At 38.1% G+C, this 24683-nt stretch overlaps 1 protein-coding gene across 10 annotated transcripts in view; it reads right to left on the reverse strand.

Moving 5' to 3' along the window:
- C2CD3 (C2 domain containing 3 centriole elongation regulator) overlaps positions 1–24683 on the reverse strand; it is a 121515-nt gene that overhangs the window by 85642 nt on the left and 11190 nt on the right. For 9 of the 10 annotated variants that reach the window (XM_060400014.1, XM_060400012.1, XM_060400008.1 and 6 more), the window contains exons 4-11: positions 20456–20661; positions 19626–19873; positions 10139–10271; positions 9557–9673; positions 4977–5124; positions 2050–2198; positions 1259–1465; positions 719–831 (exon numbers count right to left, since the gene is read on the reverse strand). In XM_060400014.1, the coding sequence (XP_060255997.1) occupies positions 719–831; positions 1259–1465; positions 2050–2198; positions 4977–5124; positions 9557–9673; positions 10139–10271; positions 19626–19873; positions 20456–20661 (1321 nt within the window). The remainder of the gene's footprint in view (positions 1–718; positions 832–1258; positions 1466–2049; positions 2199–4976; positions 5125–9556; positions 9674–10138; positions 10272–19625; positions 19874–20455; positions 20662–24683) is intronic. The other variant, XM_042232756.2, reaches the window with a different exon arrangement.

Raw genomic sequence — 24683 nt, forward strand, 5'->3', positions numbered from 1 at the left:
TTTATTTTTAATATTTGGGCTGGAAATATATCAAATAAGAAATGATGTATGTGCAATACTATTCACTGAAGCACTGTTTTTAATAGCAATGTATAGAAAGCAACTTAAATACTGAAAGTTGAAGTATTATTGCAAGTCAAAAAAACCAGTCAGTAAAATCACATATTGTATGAATTCAACTTAAATCAAATGTCCAGGATGGGAAAATTGAGACAAAGTAGGATAGGAGTTGCTTAGTGAAAGAGGGCTAAGAGGGAACTGAAGAATGAATGCTAGTAAGTATGGGATTTCTTTTAGTTGAGATAAAAATGCTCTAAAATTAAGATTGTGGTAATGGTTATACAACTTGTGAATATATTAAAAATCACTGTGTTGTATACTTCAAACGGTTGAATGACATGGTATGTGAATTGTTATCTTGATAAAGATATTTTAAAAAGAGAAGCAGAGAAAAACCGTAATAGCTATAAGAACATGATTTACGAGTCAAGTTCTGAATTACAGTATCAGCTATGTCACTGCCCTGTATGAGGCCAGCCAGAGGACAGGATAAACCTGGGCCAGTTTCCTCACTTGAAAAGGAGTAAGATAAAGTCACCTCAAAATTCTTTCTACCTCTAAGATTCTAAGATAATACACGAATATATGAGTAATTACAGATTCACAAATCCTCCCAAAGTCAAAATGTCTAAGGAGCAGAAATCAAATTCTCTCTTACCTCCATCTATAATTTTACTGGATGCAAGTCGAACCACCTCAGTGATCAAAGTGGTCTTTGTCAATCCATTTTTGGAAAAGCCCACAGGAAAGTGATATTCCACAAAGAAGGTGCTAAAAAAATCAAAACAATTAAAAAACCAAACAACAAACTTATCTTCTGATAAAGCCTACATATCTTTCAAGGCCTGGTTTTTAGAACCCCAGGTCCTCAGAGGACTTCCTCTTTTCAAAGCCTTCACCAATCTTGTGTTCCTATAGCACTTTTCATATAAAATATCTCTTTTGGCCCCAAAAGCCCTATTACAGCAGACTTCAAATGTTTCTCTCTCCTGCTGACTGTAAGGCATGGAAGAACAGAGCCTGGCTTCTAAGTTTCTTTATTCTCAAGAGTTTTAGTGCTTGGGACCTAGTGGCAGATTTAGTACATTTTATTGATTGATGAAGCATATGAAAACACTTAGTACAATATAATCATTTCTTCTCATCACAAATACTTTCCAGAAATGTCACATTTAGTTCTCCCATGTGAGAGACATACCGCTTTTTTGATGTCAGCTTAGGTGGTCTCCCAGGAAAAGTTTTTTTGCCAGAGGTATCCTGAGGACTATCTGGAGGAACTCCCATTGTTTCAATGATGATTCTGGCTGAATGTGTTCTACCCAGAAGGGCCAGTTTATCCACACTTAATGTCATCACTTGAGCATCTTCTGGAGTTTTTGATAGCATCTGCTGTTCAACAAGATTTCTGAAAGGAGTTCATACAGGTAGTGAGGCAGACTGTCAGAAGCCAAATATGAAATGATCTAGTTTGTACAGGCAACAGGAGGAAAGAAGGGCAGCAGGCATCTTAATGCACAAGTTATCAAGGACTGAGAAACGGCTTTAGTCCTAATTTACAGTGAAAAAAATCTCAAAAACTATAAAAACATTCTTGTAATCCAAAGGCTTATCTATCTCCACACAAGTATAGAAACTGATATTATAGAATCAGGTTTTCAACAAGACTTTACTTGAGTTACTACTTTAATATAAACTACTATCATCACTTTCGTGTACTCCTTTTCATTTGCTTTCTTTATGTATACTTTCTACATTAAGTGCAACAGAGTACAAATACAACCCAGAATTCTGCTTTCTCTCTTAATCATTTTACTAAATCCATCTTTTCGTGTTATTACATGTTTAAGGATTGCAATACTTAATGCATTACTGTAATTCACTTAACCAGTCTGACAGCGTTGGCAAACACAGGTCATTTCCCATGAGGAGATCTTGAAAATAATCTTTCCTTGTTTTTGCCTCTAAACAAGCATTCATAAAGAGGCTTACCTATTTTTCTTACCCATCTCCTTCTTCGACTTATGATCATTTGACTCTAGAACCTTAGGAGATCTGGCAAGAGCTTTTGACTGGCTCATTGTTTTAGAAGGGACATCATCATCTTCACTGAAGATATCACTGACGCTGGTATCAGATTTCTATTGAGGGAGAGAAAAGAGAAGAGAGGCACTAAAAGATAACTGCTTTGGGAACAGAGGTAATGAAAACATTTCTCTGAAAGTAGCAATCAAGAACAAACTGATACTAGGGAGACAATCCCATGTTTCTCTTGGCTACACAAAAATAGCCCGAAGTTCATAAAAATAACCTACAAGTTCAGTTCAAAGAAAATAAACAAAATTAGATTCTTCTTTCAAATACTCAATAACAATAACAATGACTATTTACTGATTGCCTGCTATGTATCTGGTACTATGTTAAATGCTGCATGTGTATTTTTAGTACTTATTACATTCCTATAAGGCATCCTCATCTTAATTTTTACAAATGAGAAAATGAATGCTGAGAGAAGTTAGGAGCCTTTAAAACTCACAGCTGCTGCCACTGCTGCTAAGTCATGTCAGTCGGGTTCGACTCTGTGTGACCCCATAGACGGCAGCCCACCAGGCTCCTCTGTCCCTGGGATTCTCCAGGCAAGAATAATGGAGTGGGTTGCCATTTCCTTCTCCAATGCATTCATGCACGCTAAGTGACTTCAGTCATGCCCGACTCTGTGCGACGCCATAGACGGCAGCCCACCAGGCTCTGCTGTCCGTAGGATTCTCTAGGCAAGAATCCTGGACTGGGTAGCAATTTCTTTCTCCAAGGTTTACAGCTGTCAGTAATAGAGGTAGATCTTGCTCTCCGTGGGTTCCAAAGCCTCTGTTTTTACCACAGTTTGGGGCAAAATGATTGTACAGTATCACCTAACTATATGGGTGCAAAGACTTAATTTTTTTCACCACTCTAATGCAGTGCTCAAGGCTTAGGAGGTAATATGTTCTAGGGGGAAAAACATGGGCTTTTTGCCAGACTATGGTAAGAATTCTAGTTCTGCCACCTATTAATAATTACTAGCATTAACATCTCTTAAGTCTTTATTTCATGATATGTAAAAGAGATGACATTATCTCATGGGGCTAGCAAAAGAATTAAGTGAAACAATCAATTTAAAACATTTTGGACAGCTCTTAATAACAGGTAACATAAATTCTCTGACACACAGAAAATGTGTAATCAATGTACGTTCTCATAGCTAGTGTGAAGTTGCTGTAAAACACAGGAAGCTCCATCTGGTGCTGTGTGACAATCTAGAGGGGTGGGATAGGGTGGGTTGGAGGGAGCCTCAAGAGAGAGGAGATACATTTATATTTAGGGCTGATTCATGTTGTTGTATAGCAGAAACCAACACAACGTTATAAAGCAATTATCCTCCAATTAAAGAACAAAGTAAGCTCCCTTTCTCTTCTCCTACGGTAACAGTATCAGTGATGACTTTTATTGAAGAAAGTCTTGAAATCCTAACAATTCACAATGTCTTTTAAATCCATCTCCTCTTTTCCAACGCCACTGGTAGCTACCACTCTCATTCGGGCTCTTTCTGTCTCTGTCTTTCTCTCTGTCTCATGCTTACAATACCAAAAATGGCTTTCTATCTGCTTCTGTTATTCTCCTCTCAGCTGGCCTCCTACATAATTGCTAGGTTAACATTGCTAGAACACTATTTAGGTCATGTCGTTTCCCCCTCACATAATATTCAAATACTTTCACAGACTGGTTGCAGTGCGCTAGCTCACCTTGTTGATATCCCCTCCATATGAATTCTTACCTAATCAAACTAGATGCCTGGTAGTACATAAACTGCTTCTCTAAACAGGTCATTCTTTCTATTCCTATTTCACATCCTTTATTGCTCTGAAACTATTTTTCAAGTCTCAGTTAAAATCCCTTATCCCTCATGATGCCCCTTCCTGACAATCTCATTTAAAGTTCTCCCTGCTTCTTCTGTACCCTGGTAGCTCTCAGTCTTTCCACTGAGCTGATATAAACTACATTGTATTTCAGGTATCTGTGCTGACCTGGAGAAACAGAAAATGGGGAATATGATAGCGATCTTCAAAAATAAAAAGTATTATTTGTGGAACAGTAAATGAACTTATTTTGTATATACTCTGTGCGGCTCAGTCGTGTCCGACTCTTTGTGACTCCATGGACTGTAGCCCGCCAGGCTCCTCTGTCCACGGAATTTTCCAGGCAAGAATACTGGAGCAGGTGGCCATTTCCTAGTTCAAGGGATCCTCCCAATCCAGGGATCAAACCCTAGTCTCTTGTATCTCTTGTACTGGCAGGCGGATTCTTTACCACTGTGCCACCTGGGAAGCCCCACAGACTCTACAAGATGCTAAACCAAGGAATGGAACATATAGCTTGATATAAGAAAGAACTTGGAAAATGCTAAAACTGCCTGAAAAGAGAATGTTCTTTCTTAAGGATCAGTAGGGATATTCGTTCCCCATGAGTAGAGGTACTTCTGGAACATCTGTATCTGAAAAGATACCAGTCAAGGGTGGTTCTGAGAGTATACCTACATTAGCTCTTCCTTCAAAGAGCTCTAAGGAAGCCATACAATATATTAAGACCATAGGCTTTGGACTCAGGCAAACCTGAATTTGAATCTTGGTTCTAATACTTATTTGTATGTGCACTTGGATAAAATAATTAATCTTACTAGTCTTATCGCCTCATCTGTAGAATGAAGGTAACACCCTCCTTTTCAGACTGTTGTTATAATTAAAGTATGTAAAATGAACAGCTTTCTGTCCGGCAAGTGGTAATGTGCCTATACCCATTAATAATATGAATAACTCTATGATTAACACAAGAGAAGTAATTATTTAATTTCTCCAATTCCTAAGCTTTCAGATTCAGTAACTTACAGGTGCTGTATAAAATAAGTTCTCCAGGAGACTCTGGTCATACTGAGGGTCACTGGGCTCACTGCTGCAATACACATCACTCCCAGGAGATGGGGAATCTGGAGGAGAGCCTAGGCCATCCCAATAGCGACCTTGGGACAATTCAGCACTGCAGAAATAAGAAAAATAAAACAGAGCTTTAAAAGAAGTTTCATCTTAGTTATTCTTTTTTGGGGGGGTAAAAACACATGAAACAGAAGACTTACATTATATAGAAGACTATCTAATACTTTTATATCATATTCCTCCTCTTCTGGGATGTCAACAACTAGCACTCAAAAAATACATTACAGACACTGATTGTGATCTCATTCATTTACTGAACAAACATTTTACTGGGCACCTATTATGTGCCAGGCATGATGTTAAGTCCTGAATGGTACAGAGATGGCTAGGCTAACTTGTTCTACTCTTGTGCTGCTCATGGTCTACTAGGGAGGGGAAAAAAAGTAAAGAACTGACTATAATTCAATGGAGTTAAATGTTATATACTGTTTTTATGAAGAATGACTAATTCATAAACATGTCTTCTTCTATTTAGCAAAAATATATGTACTTAGGTTATTTATGGAAAGATCAGCTCTATGTGGAATAGAGAAATAAGTAAAACAGATACTTATAAAGAGTTTGTAAACTAATAAGGAAGAGAATCATACAAATGCATGTATATTTAATTTTAGTTTCTCTTATAGTAATTAGCATTTAATAAATATTCTATAAATGAACTTATTGATTCTTAATGAACATGTTAATTACCGAATATGTGCCAAACACTGCGCTAAGCATTGCAATTAATTCTTTCAACTCTGCTTCCAAGGCAGCTGCTATACTTTTTTTCCCCTTCTTTCTCAAGAAAATAATACACAATCACTATCTTCAAATTATAAGCATCTGCTTACAATTTGGGAGACCTGGGTTCAATCCCTGGGTCAGGAAGATCCCCTGGAGAAGGAAATGGCAACCCACTCCAATACTCTTGCCTGGAAAATTCCACGGACTGAGGAGCCTGGTAGGCTACAGTCCACAGGGTTGCAAAGAGCAGGACACGACTGAGCAACTTCACTTTTCAACATCATATCAGAGCCAAGTATAATTTACTAAACTTTCTTTACAACATCTAGCTTTTCTTGTTTTAATAACCGCCTTAATTTTTGTTTAAAGTAGCTTTCTATGTGACAATTATTATTTCATTATTGAACTCTCCAAGAGAATGGAACATTTCCTCTCGATCTGGTCAAACATGGGAGAAATGTGTTTCCACCTATCCTTTCCTCTCCTAGGAAGTATCACTACAGAAGCCCTGTCCTGCTTCCACAAGCAGTGTCTGCTCTCTATATATGGACACAGATCATAAAGCTCCTTTTCTCTTTTTTCTCTATTACATCCCCTGCTTCTTGGACTCCAACCCTTGTTCTTTATTTCTAGATTCTCTTTGTGGCAGAGAGTAGCCTGTGGTTTCCTGAGAACTAGTGCAAGAGAGGCAATGTTTTGAGTCCTTGGATGTATGAAAATATTTTTACCCTGCCTTCACAAGATTGATAGTTTGACTGGAAATGGAATTTCAGATTGATAATTAAGAGTTTTCAGAATCCTGAAAGTCACACTCCACTGCCTTCCATGGAGCTGGTAGAAAAGTCTTTTTAAAAAATATATCTTTCTGGGTCATCATGGGGAGGGAGGTGGGAGGGGGGTTCATGTTTGGGAATGCATGTAAGAATTAAAGATTTTAAAATTTAAAAAAATAAAATAAAATAAAATAAAATTAAATTAAAAAAAAATATATATCAACATTTATTTATTTTTGGCTCCACTGGGTCTTAGTTGTGGCACTCAGGTTGCAGCATGTGGGATCTTTAATTGCAGCATGCAAACTCTTAGCTGTGGCATGTGGGACCTAGTTCCCCAAGTAGGGATCAAACTCTGGTTTCCTGCGTTGGGAGTGTGGATTCCTAGCCACTGGACCATCACGGAAGTCCCTGTGCTGGATTCTTGATCTTTATGTCCTCTTTTGTGATTGGCTTCTTTCATTTAGCATGATTTTTCAAGGTTCACCCATGCTGCAGCATGTTAACAGTATTTTTTTCCCTTTTTCTGGCCAAATAATACTCCATTAAAAAATCTACTAATCAGTTGATGAACGTTTTTTTTTTACTGTTATGACTATTGAAATTCACGTACATGTTTTTGTGTGGACTTATGTTTTCATTTTCCTCGGATATATACTTAGGGAGTTGAACTGCTGGGTCACACGATAACTTGATGTGCAACAATCTGAGGAACTGACAGATTATCTTCCAAAGTGGCTGCATCATTTTACACTGCTACCAGCCGTCTATGAAGATTTCAAATTTTCCACAGCCTCACCAACACTTAATCTGATTTTTTGATTCTAACCATCCCTGGTGGCTCAGAGGTTAAAGTGTCTGCCTCCGACGCGGGAGACCTGGGTTCGATCCCTGGGTCGGGAAGATCCCCTGGAGAAGGAAATGGTAACCCACTCCAGTATTCTTGCCTAGAGAATCCCATGGACAGAGAAGCCTGGTAGGCTACAGTCCACGGGGGCGCAAAGAGTCGGACATGACTGAGAGACTTCACTTTCACTTTCACCCATCCTAGTGGGAAACCAGCCCTGAATATTCATTGGAAGGACTGATGCTGAAGCTGAAACTCTAATACTTTGGCCACCTGATGCGAAGAACTGACTCATTGGAAAAGACCCTGATGCTGGAAAAGACAGAAGGTGGGAGAAGGGGATGACAGAGGATGAGATGGTTGGATGGCATCACCAACTTGATGGACATGAGTGTGAGCAAGCTCCAGGAGCTGGTGATGGATAGGGAAGCCTGGTGTGCTGCAATCCACAGGGTTGCAGAGTTAGACACTGAGCGACTGAACTGAACTGATCCTAGTGGGTATGAAGTAGTATCTTGTTTACAGTTTCGATTTGCATTTCCCTGATAACTAACGGTGCTGACAACTTTTATATGCATATTAGCCACCTAACTATCTTCTTTGGAGAAATCTCTATGTAGAAACTTTGCCTATCTTTTAAATTGTATTATTTATGCCTTAGTTATTAAGTTGTTGAGTTCCTTACATATTCTAATATGTCTTTTATCAGATATAAGATTTATAAATATTTCCTTCCATTCTGTGATTATCTTTTCACTTCTTAATAGAATCTTTTGAAGCCCAAACATTTTTAATTTTCTTAAGTTTAACTTATCTATTTTTTGTTGTTGTTGGTTGTACTTCCGATGCATATCTAAGGATCCTTTTCCAAATTCAAGATTACATAGACTTACTCTGTTTTAAGAGTTTTATAGTTTTAGCTCTTCCATTTAGCTATCTAATTCATAGTGAATTAATTTTTTTAATATGGTTTGAGGGTCCAACTTCATTTTTTGCATGTGGCTAGCCAGCAGTCCCAGTACCATTTATTGAGAAGGCAATTCTTTCTTCCACTTACTGGTCTTGACACCATTGTTGAATATTAGTTGATATGGCTTTATTTGTAGACTACCAATTCTATTCCATTTATTTACATGTCTATCCTTATGCCAGTACCAAACTGACTGGCTTACTCTGGCTTTGTAGTAAGTTTTAAAATAGCAAATGTAAATTCTTCTATTTTTTTCTTTTTTAAGATTCTTTTGGTTATTTTGGGTACCCTGTAATTTCACAGTAATTACAATCAGCTTGTCAATATCTATGAAGAAGTCAGCTATGAATTTGACAGGGATTTCTATTGAATCATGAACATGAGATTTTCCCCATTTATTTAGGTCTCCTTTAATTTCTTTCAACAATTTGCAGTTATGTTTTAAACTTCTTCAGCTAAATTTATTTGCATTTTATTCTTGTCAATGCTATTATAAATGAATTGTTTCTTAATTTTATTTATTTACTGCATGGCTTGTAGGATCTTAGTTCCCTGACCAGGGATCAAACCCTAGCCCTGGCAGTGAAAGCCCTGAGTCCTAACTGATGGATCGCCAGGGAATTCCCTTAATTTTATTTTTTGATTGGTCACTGCAAGTAAATAGAAGTATAACTGACTTATCATGTTATCCTACAATCTGTCTCACAGTGGATTCTTTAGGATTTTTTACATAACAGATCATGTCATTTGTGAATACAGTCTTACTTCTTCCTTCCCAATTTGGAACCCTTTTATTTTTTTTCCTGCCTAACTGTACAGGCCATATAGGTAATAAGAGACCCCAAATTGCAACTGTGTCTGTTTAAAATCCATGTTCTTTTCATTATACACTGCTGACACTGGAGTTAAGGAAACAGGCAAGAAATAAGAATGGAAAGGTAGACTGGAGCCCATTCTATAAGTGAAGCTAAGAATAAAAGGCTAAAGACTGGATTTTCATTTAGTAGATAATGAATAATGATTTAATATATAATGAATAACAAAGGAATGACTTAGTTATTCAAAAGAAGTGTTGTTGCTTTAGGAGGATGAAGCTGTTAACAATATACACAATAAACTGGAGGAAAATTTTAAAGAAAAGAGAGTTAAGAGCTCTCACCTGCCCAACAGCAGCTGTATGGCTCTGGTATCAGCCTTTGTGTCATGTTTCTCAGTTGGAGGGAGGAGGTGACCTTCAATGTGGTCTTTATCTTGATTCCTAGATAAGGCTTTGATTCTAAGGAAGGAAAAAAATGTTTTCAGTGGCTAACATATGGGAAAATCTAAATCAGAATTTAATGAGCTGAGAAGTATACATGGAGACAGTTCAACATGGAAGACTTGAAATGTTTTAGACTTTACCTTAAATATATATATAAAACTTCACAATTTACAAAGCCTTTTCCTACATTAGAATCTCATTTCATTTATGTAAGAGAGGGAGGAAAAAATATACCTATTTTATATACAAGCATGCTGGTTGAGAAAGATCAAGATTTAGCTATTTACATATTTAGCAAGTGTCAGTCCTAGGTCTAGATTCTGAGTATCTTAACTCCTAGTTTAGGCTTCTTTCCCACCACATTAAAAAATTACTTGCTGAACATTTCCAAGACTATTTAGTCCATATCTTGACAAAAAAGACACATTAACAACTATTAAGAAATGAACTATTGGAATTCATGTTTATCCCATAACTTACTGTGATGATGCTCTAAGAAAATCTTCCTTCACAGAAGGATGAACTTCTTCCAACAACATGCTAGTATCTGGACTTGATTTCATTGCAGAAATCACCATGGCATTACGCAGTTTATTGCCTTGTTCTAACAGAGCTGAAGAGGGCAAAAGCAGAACACAAGAAATCTAAATCCAGCAGAAATAGTTGCAATATTTAGCCCCCATTCTTCTATCACACAACTTACTATAGTGTACTATAATTGCTTATTTGTGCCCCACTAGGTTGAGAATCTCTTGAGGACATTCACTTTACAACAAATTTTTACTGAGCTTCTATTATGTGAACTGTTTTAGATGTTGGCTTTACAGCAATGAATGGAGTCTCTCTATTCCAGAGACTGACCTCCTTATTGCAGTTGTTATATACATACATTGACTCTTCCAACTGGTGGTTGCACATAATAAATTTAGTAAAATAATTTTCCCATCCTTAAGTAACAACAATTATAGTGGATAACATTTACTGAACCCTTACCACTTTCTGGGCACTTCTCTACGTATGTTATATACAAGAATTGATTTAACCCTCCCAACAATCCTCTGAAATGGGTACTATTATTTCCTTCATTTTCCAGATGAAAAAGTTGAGGCACAGAGAATGTGTAACTTGCCCAATATATCATGCAGTATAACCAGGATGACTCTACATCACTATACATATATGACCCCACCTTTTCTTAGACTTTTTAAAAGCTTAGGACCACTGGCATTATTTCAAGGAATACTGAGAAGAATTATTATTTTCTTGAGGTTCCCCAGTTGTTTAGGAGGTAAAGTAAGTCTAGATACCAAGTGCTTGTCTATCTTGATCTAGAGTTTTTATAGCTTCTAAAAATAAAAAAGATACGGTAGTCAGGCCAAAAAAACCCCAAACAGATCCATAAACATTCAACATTTTTTAGTATAAAGAATTCAACATATAGCTTAAAAACTCAAAACTCAAACCCCCCAAAACCTTGAAATGTCATATGTTCAATGTGTTATGTGAAAATATAAGTAAAAGAAAAATAAAGGTTACCAATTATGGTATGCAGAATTCTTCACTTGATCTTAGCCAAAAGGCTGAGAAATGATGTACGTAGAATTCTAAAACAGCTCCTCTCAGATTTCCAGCCACTGGTAATACAAATGCCTTTTCCTAGTGATTTACTCATCTAGACAATGTTGTAAAGGGATTTTATGGAAGTAATTATGGTTCCAAATCAATCTATCTTAAGATTGGGAGATTATCTTGGTCGTCCCAAACCATTATAAAGCAGAGTTTTCTCTGGCTGTTTGCAGGATATGAAGTCAGAGATTTAAAGCATGAGAGGGATGCAATGTATCGCTGCTGTCTTAAAGATGGAGATGGCCACATGGCAGGAAATGCACATGGCCTTTAGGAGCTTAGAGTGGACCCCAGCTGACCACCAGCAAGGAACTTAGTCCTATTATAACAAGGAACTGGATTCTGTCAACAAGAATGAACTTGGAAGTGAATTCCCCCCGCAGAGCTTTCAGATGAGAATTTAGCTGGGCTGACAACTTGATTTTAGCCTTTGTTGGACTTCAGATCCACAGGACTGTGACTAATAAATGGGTATTATTTTTAAGACATTAAGTTTGTGGTAACTTGTTATATAGCAATAGAAAATTAATATTCCCATTAATGGCACTACCCATGAATACTGATTTACATTTTGGTATATTCTGTAGTTTTTAATCTATGCATACATATTCCTGTACAGGTATGTGTATGTATGTGTGTGATATATATATATATATATAAACTTTTTCTTTTGCAAAAATGGCATATCATGTATACTGTTTTATAACTGCCTTTTCACTTAACAATATGCATTAACTTTTTTCTATATAAATAATGGCTCTATAATATTCCATTCAGAAATCACTGTATGCATTTTTATTTTTTAAAAAAACCTCTTTGGGATTCAGCCAGAAAATGGTTATCTTGTTTATTCAATGAGAAAGGATGAGGAAAACATGGTCTGCTAGCACTGAAAATCTGGTTAAAGAAGTTTGCTATACAAAGACAGAAATATAGATCAATGGAACAAAACAGAAAGCCCAGAGATGAATCTACGCACCTATGGACACCTTACCTTTGACAAAGGAGGCAAAAATATACAATGGAGAAAAGACAATCTCTTTAACAAGTGGTGCTGGGAAAACTGGTCAACCACTTGTAAAAGAATGAAACTAGAACACTTTCTAATACCATACACAAAAATAAACTCAAAATGGGTTAAAGATCTAAATGTAAGACCAGAAACTATAAAACTCCTAGAGGAAAACATAGGCAGAATACTCTCTGACATAAATCACAGCAGGATCCTCTATGACCCACCTCCCAGAGTAATGGCAATAAAAGCAAAAATAAACAAATGGGACTTAATTAAACGTAAAAGCTTTTGCACAATGAAGGAAACTATAAGCAAGGTGAAAAGACAGCTTTCAGAATGGGAGAAAATAATAGCAAATGAAACAACTGACAAAGAATAAATCTTCAAAATATACAAGCAGCTCAATACCAGAAAAACAAACGACCCAATCAAAAAATGGGCCAAAGAATTAAACAGACATTTCTCCAAAGACATACAGATGGCTAACAAACACGTGAAAAGTTGCTCAACATCACTCATTATCAGAGAAATGCAAATCAAAACCACAATGAAATACCATTTCACACTGGTCAGAATGGCTGCATCAAAAAGTCTACAAACAATAATAAATGCTGGAGAGGTGTGGAAAAACGGTAACCCTCTTATACTGTTGGTGGGAATGCAAACTAGTACAGGTGCTACGGAGAACAGTGTGGAGGTTCCTTCAGTTCAGTTCAGTTCAGTTCAGTTCAGTCGCTCAGTCGTGTCCGAGTCTTTGCGACCCCATGAATCACAGCACGCCACGCCTCCCTGTCCATCATCAACTCCCAGAGTTCACTCAGATTCACGTCCATCGAGTCAGTGATGCCATCCAGCCATCTCATCCTCTGTCGTCCCCTTCTCTTCCTGCCCCCAATCCCTCCCAGCATTAGTCTTTTCCAATGAGTCAACTCTTCACGTGAGGTGGCCAAAGTACTGGAGTTTCAGCTTCAGCATCATTCCCTCCAAAGGAATCGTCCTTAAAAAACTGGCAATCGAACTGCCATATGACCTAGCAATCCCACTGCTGGGCAAAAACACTGAGGAAACCAAAACTGAAAGAGAGACGTGTACCCCAGTGTTCACTGCAGCACTGTTTACAATAGCCAGGACATGGAAGCAACCTAGATGTCCATCAGCAGACGAATGGATAAGAAAGTTGTGGTACATATACACAATGGAGTATTACTCAGCTATTAAAAACAATACATTTAAGTCAGTTCTAAAGAGGTGAATGAAACCGGAGCCTATTATACAGAGTGAAGTCAGTCAGAAAGAAAAACACCAATACAGTATACTAACGCATATACATGGAATTTAGAAAGATGGTAACAATGACCTTATATGCAAGAGAACAAAAGAGGCAGAACAGACTTTTGGACTCTGGGAGAAGGTGAGGGTGGGATGATTTGAGAGAACAGCACTGAAACATGTATATTACCATATGTGAAACAGATGACCAGTCCAAGTTTGATGCATGAAATAAGGCACTCCAAGCCAGTGTACTGGGATGACCCAGAGGGATGGGATGGGGAGGGAAGTGGGAAGGGGGGTTCGGGGCAGGGTGGGGGGACATATGTACATCTGTGGCTTATTCATGTCAATGTATGGCAAAAACCACCACAATATTGTGAAGTAATTAGTCTCCAATTACAATAAATTAATTAAAAAAAAAGAAAAAGAAGCTTGTTATATGACATGTACTCCTCCTTGTTTTAGTTTCCAGTTAATACTTGGCTTAATTTGATATGGTTTAAAGATCTTTAATGAGGTAGGCACACTCAATAAATGCTTTATGAATAAAGTAGTTAATGAAAAGCAATGTCAATAATAAACTTCATTTGACTTTAGGGCCATGTAGAAAAATAGTTTTTCTACTGACATGGAAAACTGACATGGACTATTGTCCAGAGACAAAGAGTCTTGGTACTTTATGATCTACTCATACACAACTGTTTTTAATTCCTTAAATACAATACTTCCTTTGTACTCTCAAAGTTCTAGGTATTCCATTCCATCAAAGAATTATCATGCAATATTAAAATTGTTTATCTCACCCAATCAACTTTGAGGTGATGGACTGGCTTTTGTGAGTCTCTGTATCCTTGTTGCCTGGTACGTATCAGGAATTTGATTAAAAAAATTTTTTTTTTGGCTTCCCTTGTGGCTCAGCTAGTAAAGAAACCGCCCGCAATGGAGGAGACCTGGGTTGGGAAGATCCCCTGGAGAAGGGAAAGGCTACCCATTCCAGTATTCTGGCCTAGAGAATTCCATGGACTGTATAGTCCATGGAGTCACAAAGAATTGGACGTGACTGAGTGACTTTCACTTCATTCATTTTTTTTAATTGAAGGATAACTGCTTTACAGAATTTTGTTGTTTTCTGTCAAACCTCAACATGAATCTGTCATAGGTATACATATGTCCCCTCCCTCTTGAACCTTCTTCTCATTTCCCTCCCTGATTAAATGTTTTAATAAATACTTCCACTGTTGTATATATCATATATAATTATACCATATCGGCTTTAGAGTCTATTTCTCTTACTAGAATGAATTCATTAAGGTCAGGGACTCATTTCTCACTGTAACCCCAATACTCAAAACAATGGCTGACATAAAATAGGCACTCAAAAGCTTTCTGTTGAATTGCATTTTTTTGCTAAATAAAAATTTCTCTGAAATGGTAATATTTTAAGAGTGATTTAATTAGTTATTAACATCTGAATAAGAACAGGCACTGAAGATTCTTTCCAATAGCATATTTTAAAAAAGAAACACTGATGGCAACAAATGAACAAATCTGAGCAAGGATGGTTCACTGATTGGCTTTCATTGATTGGTTTCTTCCTTGAAACAAGCAGTCTTAGAAAAGTTTCTCTAAAGTCTAAGGCATGGCAACAAAAACACCTTATCTCCTCTTCATAAGAGGAAGCTGGTTTCCACACTAAGAAAGCTGTCATAGGATCTTCCTGCACGTCAACTCAATAATCATTTTGTGAACACAAAGGAAAGGCACTTGTGAGTTTAGGACTAATGTTTCCCTTGTTTATTTCTTACATGTCAGGGGCACAGCCCTTGCTAAACAGGGAGGTATAAAGCTTCTGGTTTTTGCTCCTACTCCTTGCTATCTATTCTAAATCCCAACTCTTATAAGTAGGATGTATAGCTGGAAAGTGAAAGTGAAGTCGCTCAGTCGTGTCTGACTTCTTGCGACCCCATAGACTGGGGCCTACCAGGCTCCTCTGTCCATGGGATTTTCCAGGTAATAGTACTGGAGTGGATTGCCATTTCCTTCTCCAGGGGATCTTCCCAACCCAGGGCTCAAACCCTGGTCTTCTGCATTGTAGACAGACGCTTTACTGTCTGAGCCACCAGGGAAGTATAGTTAGTGTTTTATAAATCCTAGCTTGATGACTAATTTAGCTCTGTATCCCCTTTTATGAGGTCATTTTAATAAAGACCAGGAAGGTGGTTAGGTTTATGTATTATAATCCTCCATGACCTTAGCTCTAGACCTTCTTACTAAAGTGGTCCACTTAAATCTTCATTCTCCACAGTCTTGTGGTTGGAAGGGATCTTAAAGATAGACGTCTACTTGGTGATTTAATCCCATCTGTAAGAGTCCCATCACAAAGTTATCCAGTCCACACTTGACCATTATCAGTGATAAAGAATTCACTCTCTCTTAAAGCTATCCTTTCCCATTTTTGCACAGGTAGGAATACTGGACTATTAACTTAGACTTAGTCACAATCTGTCATGTTTTATGTTTAAACCCAATGATCCCAGTAACCCTTATGGAAGAGATTTGCACATTGGCAGCCCATGGGTTGCAGCTGGCATACTTTGTTTGGCTTGAACAGTTAGCCAGCAGAGTTCTTGATTTTTTCTTTTTTAAAGCAGGTCTAAGAAAACAATGAACGTACAACAGGACTGAAGCAAAGGACTTGCCTTAGAGTCCAAGATAACAATGAACTGGAGCCAAGAAGCAGCTCTCCCCCTTGATAGAACAGAAACTCCAAGTGAGCCCATGTCTTCATTTTAAAATAGGGATAACAATCCCATTAAAAGGAATAACAATCCGATTAAAAGACGCTTACTCCTTGGAAGAAAAGTTATGACCAACCTAGACAGCATATTAAAAAGCAGAGACATTACTTTGCCAACAAAGGTCCGTCTAGTCAAGGTTATGGTTTTTCCAGTAGTTATGTATGGATGTGAGAGCTGGACTATAAAGAAAGCTGAGTGCTGAAGAACTGATGCTTTTGAACTGTGGTGTTGGAGAAGATTCTTCAGAGTCCCTTGGACTGCGAGGAGATCCAACCAGTCCATCCTAAAGGAGATCAGTCCTGAATATTCATTGGAAGGACTGATGTTGAAGCTGATACTCCAATACTTTGGCCACCTGATGCAAAGAACTGACTCATTTGAAAAGACCCTGATGCTGGGAAAGATTGAAGGTGGGAACAAAAGGGAACGACAGAGGATGAGATGGTTGGATGGCATCATCGACTCAACAGACATGAGTTTGAGTGAACTGCGGGAGTTGGTGACAGACAGGGAGGCCTGGCGTGCTGCAGTCCATGGGGTTGCAAGGAGTCAGACACGACTGAGCGACTGAACAGAACAATCACAATCTCACTTGGTTTTTGTTAAGTGTATAAGGCACCTGGCATAGTAGCTAGCAATAATGGATACTCAATAAATGGTAGCTGTTTAGCTGTTTTCTTAATGCTAAATATCTCGTGGTGGTTCCTTCCCTAGTCTAAGTTGTTGTTCAGTCGGTCATGTCCAACTCTTTGGGACCCTATGGACTGCTGCACACCAGGCTCCTTGTCCTTCACTATCTTCTGGAGTCTGCTCAAACTCATGTCCATTGTGTTAGTGATGCCATCCAACTACCTCATCCTCTGTTGCCCCCTTCTCCTCCTGCTCTCAATCTTTCCCAGTATCAGGGTCTTCTTCCAATGAATCTGCTCTTTGCATCAAGTAGCCAAACTATTGGAGCTTCAGCTTCAGCGTCAGTCCTTCCAGTGAATATTCCAGACTGATTTCCTTTAGGATTGACTGGGTTGATCTCTCTGTTACCCAAGGGACTCTCAAGAGTCTTCTCCAGCACCACAGTTTGAAAGCATCCATTCTTCAGTGCTCAGCCTTCTTTATGGTCCAACTCTCACAACTGTACATGACAACTGGAAAAACCATAGTTTTGACTAGACAGACCTTTGTCGGCAAAGTAATGCCTCTGCTAATTAGTACTCTCTCTAGGTTTGTTATAGCTTTTGTTCCAAGGATCAAGTGTCTTTTAATTTCATGGCTGCGGTCACCGTCCACAGTGATTTTGGAGCACAAGAAAATAAAGTCTCTCACTGTCCATTTTTCCCCCATCTATTTGCCATGAAGTGACAGGACCAGAAGCCATGATCTTAGTTTTTTGAATGTTGAGTTTTAAGGCAGCTTTTTCACTCTCCTCTTTGACTTTCATCAAGAGGCTCTTAGGTTCCTCTTTGCATTCTGCCATTAGGATGGTTTCATGTGCGTATCTAAGGTTATTGACATTTCCCCTGGCAATCCTGATTCCAGCTTGTGCTTCATCCAGCCCAGTGTTTCTCATAATGTACTCTGCATAGAAGTTAAATAAGCAGGGTGACAAGCCTTGACACACTCCTATCCCAATATGGAACCAGTCTGTTGTTCCATGTACAGTTCTAACTGTTGCTTCTTGACCTGCATACAGATTTCTCAGGAGGCAGGTAAGCTGGTCTGGTATTCCCATCTCTTTAAGAATTTTCTACAGTTTGTTGTGATCCACACAGTCAAAGGCTTTGGCACAGTCAATAAAGCAGTAGATGTTTTTCTGGAACTCTCTCGCTTTTTCAATGATCCAACGGATGTTGGCAGTTTGATCTCTGGTTCCTCTGCCTTTTCTAAATCCAGGTTGTACATCTGGAAGTTCTTAGTTCATGTACTGCTAAAGCCTAGCTTGAAGGATTTTGAGCCTTACCTTGCTAGCATGTGAAATTAGTACTCTAGTGTAGATACTCTCCTTAGAAGGAACTCATCTTCTATAGATCTTTAATATTAACTTCTTAAAGGGGCCTTCCTTTGCCAAGATGCATAAAACAGCATTCCCTCTTTTTCCCTGTTTCATTTTTCACAACTGCCGTTATCACCATCTAACACTACATACACCTAGTTTATCATCTGTTCCCATCTAGAATAGAAAATCCATAGGGTAAGATTTTGGGCCTTAAAAAAAAAATAAATTGCTGTATTCCTCACACCTAGAAGAGTGTTAGACATTTGATAAGCACTGAAGAAGTAACTGCTTAATGAAAGCCTGGTTCTCAAAGTCTGGTTTCCAGGTCTATACAAAACATTCCAGGTGTGAGATGACAAGTGCTGAGTATAGTGGGACAATTTTCGTTAGTGCAGCCTAGGGTTACATTAAAGCATAAAATATTATAATCAGGATATATTTTTAAATATAGGAGATCACAGACACTTTAGTTGAAAAATAATGAACACAATGTTTTTCTTCATTAAAAAAAATCCTTATTAATGAAAATTATGTACCCAAACAGTTTTAATTTAAAAGATTTTTCTACTACTGTCATAGATATTCTACTTTGGAAATTTTACTTGTGAGGATGGCAACAAATTCATGTCATGCTGTTGATGTCACAGAGATATATGGCTGACCATTGCAGTGCAACACAAGGTACCAAAACTGCTTTTAGAATACCACTCTCCAACATGAAGTGATCCAATTCAGTTGCTATTTTCTTTTAAAATTTCACTCTAAGTTCTTACACAGGTACTACTCCTTTCTGTTTGGCTGTCAGTCATATTTAACTCCCAGGCTTAAGTTTAGCAGTTTTTGTGCAATGAATGTTCCCAATGAAACCAACAATTTTCAGAATATGAAACAGATTTAGTACTAGCCTCTGCACAATGGTATAAGTAAACTCTGATGAGGAGACAAAATTCTTATTCGCTTTGAATTATCTGGGAAAAAACAAGGACGAATATTTTTCTGTGATAAAGACTTTTCTTGCACACTCAGGTTCACTTTAAATGGCCTTCTCTAAACTTAAAATTATAAGCACCCAATAATTATTTATAACTAATTCAGTGGTTTAATAGAGCTGCCATGCAATGGTTAGAGATTCTGGACTCTAGTAAGATTACTCACTTTTATTTGCCTATTTAGTTCAAACAGAAGTCTTGTTTCTCTTTGTACGTTGCTTAACGAGCAGAGTCCCAGTAAACATAGCTTAGTCTCAGTTCACAGATACATTCATACCTGAAAGAAGGTCCTTCGTAGGGGGGTTGTTTGAAGAAAGAACGCATGAGTCACTGTGACTCTTGGCAACTGTGCTAATTTGAGGCTGGAATTCAGAACTGTTGAGAAGGGACATCTGCTTCCATGGGGCTTTGCCTTTCAGAGTCACAGACTCTAAACTCTGTCCTGAATTAAGATGGTGCTGAAGTCCAGAGAAAGAGTCCTTTACTGTATCAGAGTTCTCTGCAAAGTACAAGTGGTCTTTCCCCCTGTTTTAAAATAAAGGAGAACTTCAGCAGTATATTAACCGTCATGGTAACATTATGCTTCATCAGAGACAGAAAGGGGATCACTGGCGTATAGCAGTGTAGCTCAGACTTTGTAAATTTATTTTCATCTCCCAAATGAAATAAATAATAGATGTTTTACCTATGGTATGGTTGTGGCTAAAGTGAGACAATGAAACAAAGAGCTCAGTGCTGAGCGTGACACAAAGCAAATGCCTGATAATTACTTAAAATCAAAATCTATCTTTCTTCCTTCATTCCCTTTCATAAAACACTGCCTTTCCCCTCTTTCCCTCATTGCACATCTATCATAGCATCTCTATATGACTTAGACATACTTATTTATTTGTGTATTGGCCTCCTCACTAGATTATGAGCCTTCTTCAAAACAGGAACTGCCTCTTATTAATTTCTATGCCCAGCACCAGGAAACAGTGAGTACTTAATACTTATTTGGTGAAATGACTACCTTTAGTCTTTTAAGCAACCTCAAATGAAAGACAAAAATTATGCATTCAGTGGGAGTTAGCTGACAGACTGATTGGTATTAGGTGTGGTAATTACCTTGGCGGGGTTGAACTACTGCTATTAGCTGCTAAATCTTTTCCATCAGTTTTGGTAGTAGGGATCCTTGATGGAACCAGAAATTGAGTATTGCTTGCTTCAGAATATTCTCTGAATCCCTGCTCAGATAAAAGCACATTTTCTGTGGTAGGAAGAGGATTATAGCTGTCATAAGTTTCTGACAAAGGCTCCAGGGCAAGTGAGACCTGAAAGAGACATGTATTAGAAGTTTTATTTTTTAGCATTGATTAATTTTTAAACTGTTTAATATTAATTAATGACCCCCATTTCTTATAGGATCAAGTTCAAATTCCTGCCTACATCAGAAGTCTCATCTCTCACTGTGCTCTCCTCCCCATCCCTCTCCTAGATTTACTAATTACTTAAGAGTTTTCTAAATTTACCTTATATTTCATTCCTTTATGCCTCTATATGCAGATCTCCTCCGGTATTACTTCCTCTAGGAAAACATTTTTGTGTCTAGGAAGAGACGTTATGGCCACTCCGTTTTCCATTTTTCTACTTACTCTGTATCTATCCATTCATATAACCTCCATTTATTGAATACTATAAGAGGCCAGAAACTGTGCTACATTCCTCACATAGAGAAGCTGATGCGATGATATAATTGTTATTAAAGTATATTATCCTAATTTGAAGATTAAAAAAAAGCAGATGCTTAAAGGAGGTATTTGTACTTTCAGTTTATTTGTTATCCTAATTAGATTATGAATTTCTCGAAGGCATGGACTGTCTTATTCATGTTTCTGTAGACTAATCAGAATAAGCACACACTTAGTACACACAATGACTAATGGTCTGACAAATAAAAAAACAACTTGTTGCATCCTTATTGCTGGTCATTTGAGAAAAATAAGGCCCTAGTTCTATGCTGGGGAGGAGGCAGGGTGAAGAGGAAGAACAGTAAGATGTAAACTTTTAGTTTTCTTGAATTTTTATCATCTCACTCCACTGAATTCAGGCCCTCTACTGAAAAACTCTCCAGTTCTCCGAAAAGCTAAACAAAGTCCAATGGGGGAGTAAAAAGTAAAACAGCCTAAAGCAAAACTTTAGAGAAGAAACTGAATAATGTACTCCCCCAAAGAAAAGAAGAGCAGTGTTGAAAGTTAGGCTACAATGACACAGAAAGCAGAGGAGTTGTTAGAGGAGCCGAAGAGAGTTACATAATGATAAATGGCCTAAGGCCAAAATGAAAGACTGCAGTTAAACATTTTAGGAAGTCAATGGAGTGATTTGTGTGGAGAAATTGTCAAGGCAGAGACTCAATAAACACACCTGGGTCTTGATGAGAACTTTGTTCATGAAGGTAGCACAAAGTCCTTCAAATCTATTCATCAAGATTTTCTACAAATGACCAGAATGCAGTGGGATAAATACTTCATGCAGTCATTGCTCTAAGAGGATCACATAAAATCCTGGCTGCCCAAATGCGTCAGAAAATTGTCCCCTACCATTCATCACTTGCCAGAAGACTGCCACTGTATTCTAAAAACAAAGGAGACACTGAGAATAAAGATAGAGTCCCTGGCATTAACAATGACCTACTGGCTGGTCATAGTTTTGCTTTTTCCTTAAAAAATTTGAACTAGTTACGAAACAACTCAAAGGTCTTTATTACCAGTGAGGGGGGAAAAAAGGCAAGTCCAGGTACCCGCCACACCTACTTTACAATGAAAATACAGGTGCTGGTCTAACTCCTTTGTTCAATTAACAAGTATTTTTTGAGATCAGTTCAGTGCCAAGTTCTGTGCTACTTGCCTGGGGCAAAGAGATAATAAAACATGGAATCTGACCCACAGGATCAGAGTATCTTGTGAAAGTGAAAGGGTTAGCTGCTCAGTAGTGTCCGACTCTTTGCAACCCCATGGACTACAGCCCACCAGGCTCCTCTGTCCATGGAATTCTCCAGGCAAGGATACTGGAGTGGGCTGCCATTACCTTCTCCAGGGGATCTTTCCAACTCAGGGATTGAACCTGGGTCTCCTGTATTGCAAGCAGATTCTTTACCATCTGAGCCACCAGGGAAGCCATCTTGTAGGGAAATTTAACAAGAAGTAATTTTAATATAAAATGATGAGTTTTAAGAATAAGTATGTGTACTGGGTGCTGCAAAAACAGGAAAGAGGGGTCTGGGCTTGGGGAAGAAGTGAGGAAGAAGGGCTAGAGATGGCTTCCAGGACTGAAAAATAAACACTCGAGTTCAGAACCTTAAATATGAATGAGCAATAAAGTTGAGCAGGGACTGAGGTAAAACATTCCAGGCAGAGAAAAAAGCATGAGTCAAGTTTTGCAGGTGTAAAACAGAATACTGTTCCAGCAATTCCTACCAGTCCAAGCGATCTCGACTCCTAACCCTTCTGTTTCCATACAGTATACCCAATACACTCCTGTGTTCATCTTGGCAGATCCTCATTTCAGTCCACAGCAGTTATGCTCTGCCCCAATCAAAGTTCATCCTGATGCTCCTTTGACAACCCCTTCACTGAGCCCTGTAGATTTTCTATTGGATACATACTACCTTATCACTTTACACTTTAACTGAACATCTCTTTCTTTAAGTATCCTCATTTCTCCCAAAGTTTCTCCAAAGGAAACTACTTCTTTTACTAGCTAGGATAAGGGAGGTTGACTTACTCCTTTTTGGTGCCATTGCCAGACCATCATTCTACTGCCCAAACATATCACAGCTTTTCTAAATTCCATGCCATCCACAAATGCCTTGAATATACCACATGATTCACACATGTGTAATAAAATATCCTTAAGAACACAATTCAGTGTTCTCTCAATGACTCAATGCTCTCTTTAGCACTAAGCTGCCCACAGTCATCTTCTACATTTACAACATATCAGTATTAGAGAGAGAAAACTAGTGTATCTATTTTTCAGACTTATGCTGGTCAATATAGCATTTGTGAAGATTTAAAAATTATTTAACAGTGATTTAAAAAACAGATTTTAGGTAAAAATTTGAATTTCTGGCTTCTCTCGAATAATCAGAAGTTCCAACAATCCTGGGTCCCCATTGCAATGTGGCAAAAATTAGCTGGAGTAGATTTCCCAGGCAAGAATACTGGAGTGGGTTGCCATTTCCTCCTCCAGGGGATCTTCCTGACCCAGGGATAGAAACAGTGTCTCCTGCATGGGCAGGTGGATTCTTTACTGCTGAGCCAACAAGAAAGGCCAAAACTATGCTTAGATGCAAGTGACCACCACCATATTTAAGATATGGAACACCTGCATCACCCCTAAAATACTCCCTTTGTAGTCATATCTTCTCACCTTTAACCTCTAGCAACAATTGAGTATGATAAAATACAATACTCATTTATGATCAAATTATCAGAAAACTTGGGACTTTCTCAATGATAAAGGGCATCTATGAAAAACCTGCATCTAACATATTTAACAGTGAAAAGACCCAAATGCTTTCCTCCCATGAACAAGAACAAGGCAAAGATATCTTCCTTGTTTTATCTAAGGCAAATGGATAAAAACTGTGTAATATCCATACAATGGAACACAACTCTATAAAAGAGAAGTATTGATACATAAATAATATGGATGACTATCAAACCTGACTTATTCCAGTTAATATCTCTTTTTCCCCCTATTAACATTTTAAGAAATGTTAATCCCTCCTGGTTGAGGAGCCAAAGAATATTCACTGTTTTTAATATCTTATTTATCTAAGATATTATTTTGCAAATTCATTTTTGTATTTCAGTCAGTTCAGTTCAGTCGCATTCAACTCTTTGTGACCCCATGACTGCAGCACGCCAGACTTCCCTGTCCATCACCAACTCCTGGAGCTTGTTCAAACTCATGTCTGTTGAGTCGGTGATGCCACCCAACCATCTCATCCACTGTCGTCCCTTCTCCTCCTGCCCTCAATTCTTTGCAGCATGAGAGTCTTTTCCAATGAGTCAGCTCTTCACATCAGGTGGCCAAAGTATTGAAGCTTCAGCATCAGCATCAGTCTTTCCAATGAACATTCAGGGCTGAATTCCTTTATGATTTGACTCGTTTGATCTCCATGATGTCCAGGGGACTCTCAAGAGTCTTTTCCAACACCACAGTTCAAAGTATCCATTCTTTGGTGCTCAGCCTTATTTATTGTCCAGCTCTCACAGCTATACATGACTACTGGAAAAACTAGCTTTGACTATACGGACCTTTGTAGGCAAAGTAATGTCTCTGGCTTTTC

This window comes from Ovis aries, chromosome 15, assembly GCF_016772045.2.
Source record: "Ovis aries strain OAR_USU_Benz2616 breed Rambouillet chromosome 15, ARS-UI_Ramb_v3.0, whole genome shotgun sequence".
Taxonomy (NCBI): Eukaryota; Metazoa; Chordata; class Mammalia; order Artiodactyla; family Bovidae; genus Ovis; species Ovis aries.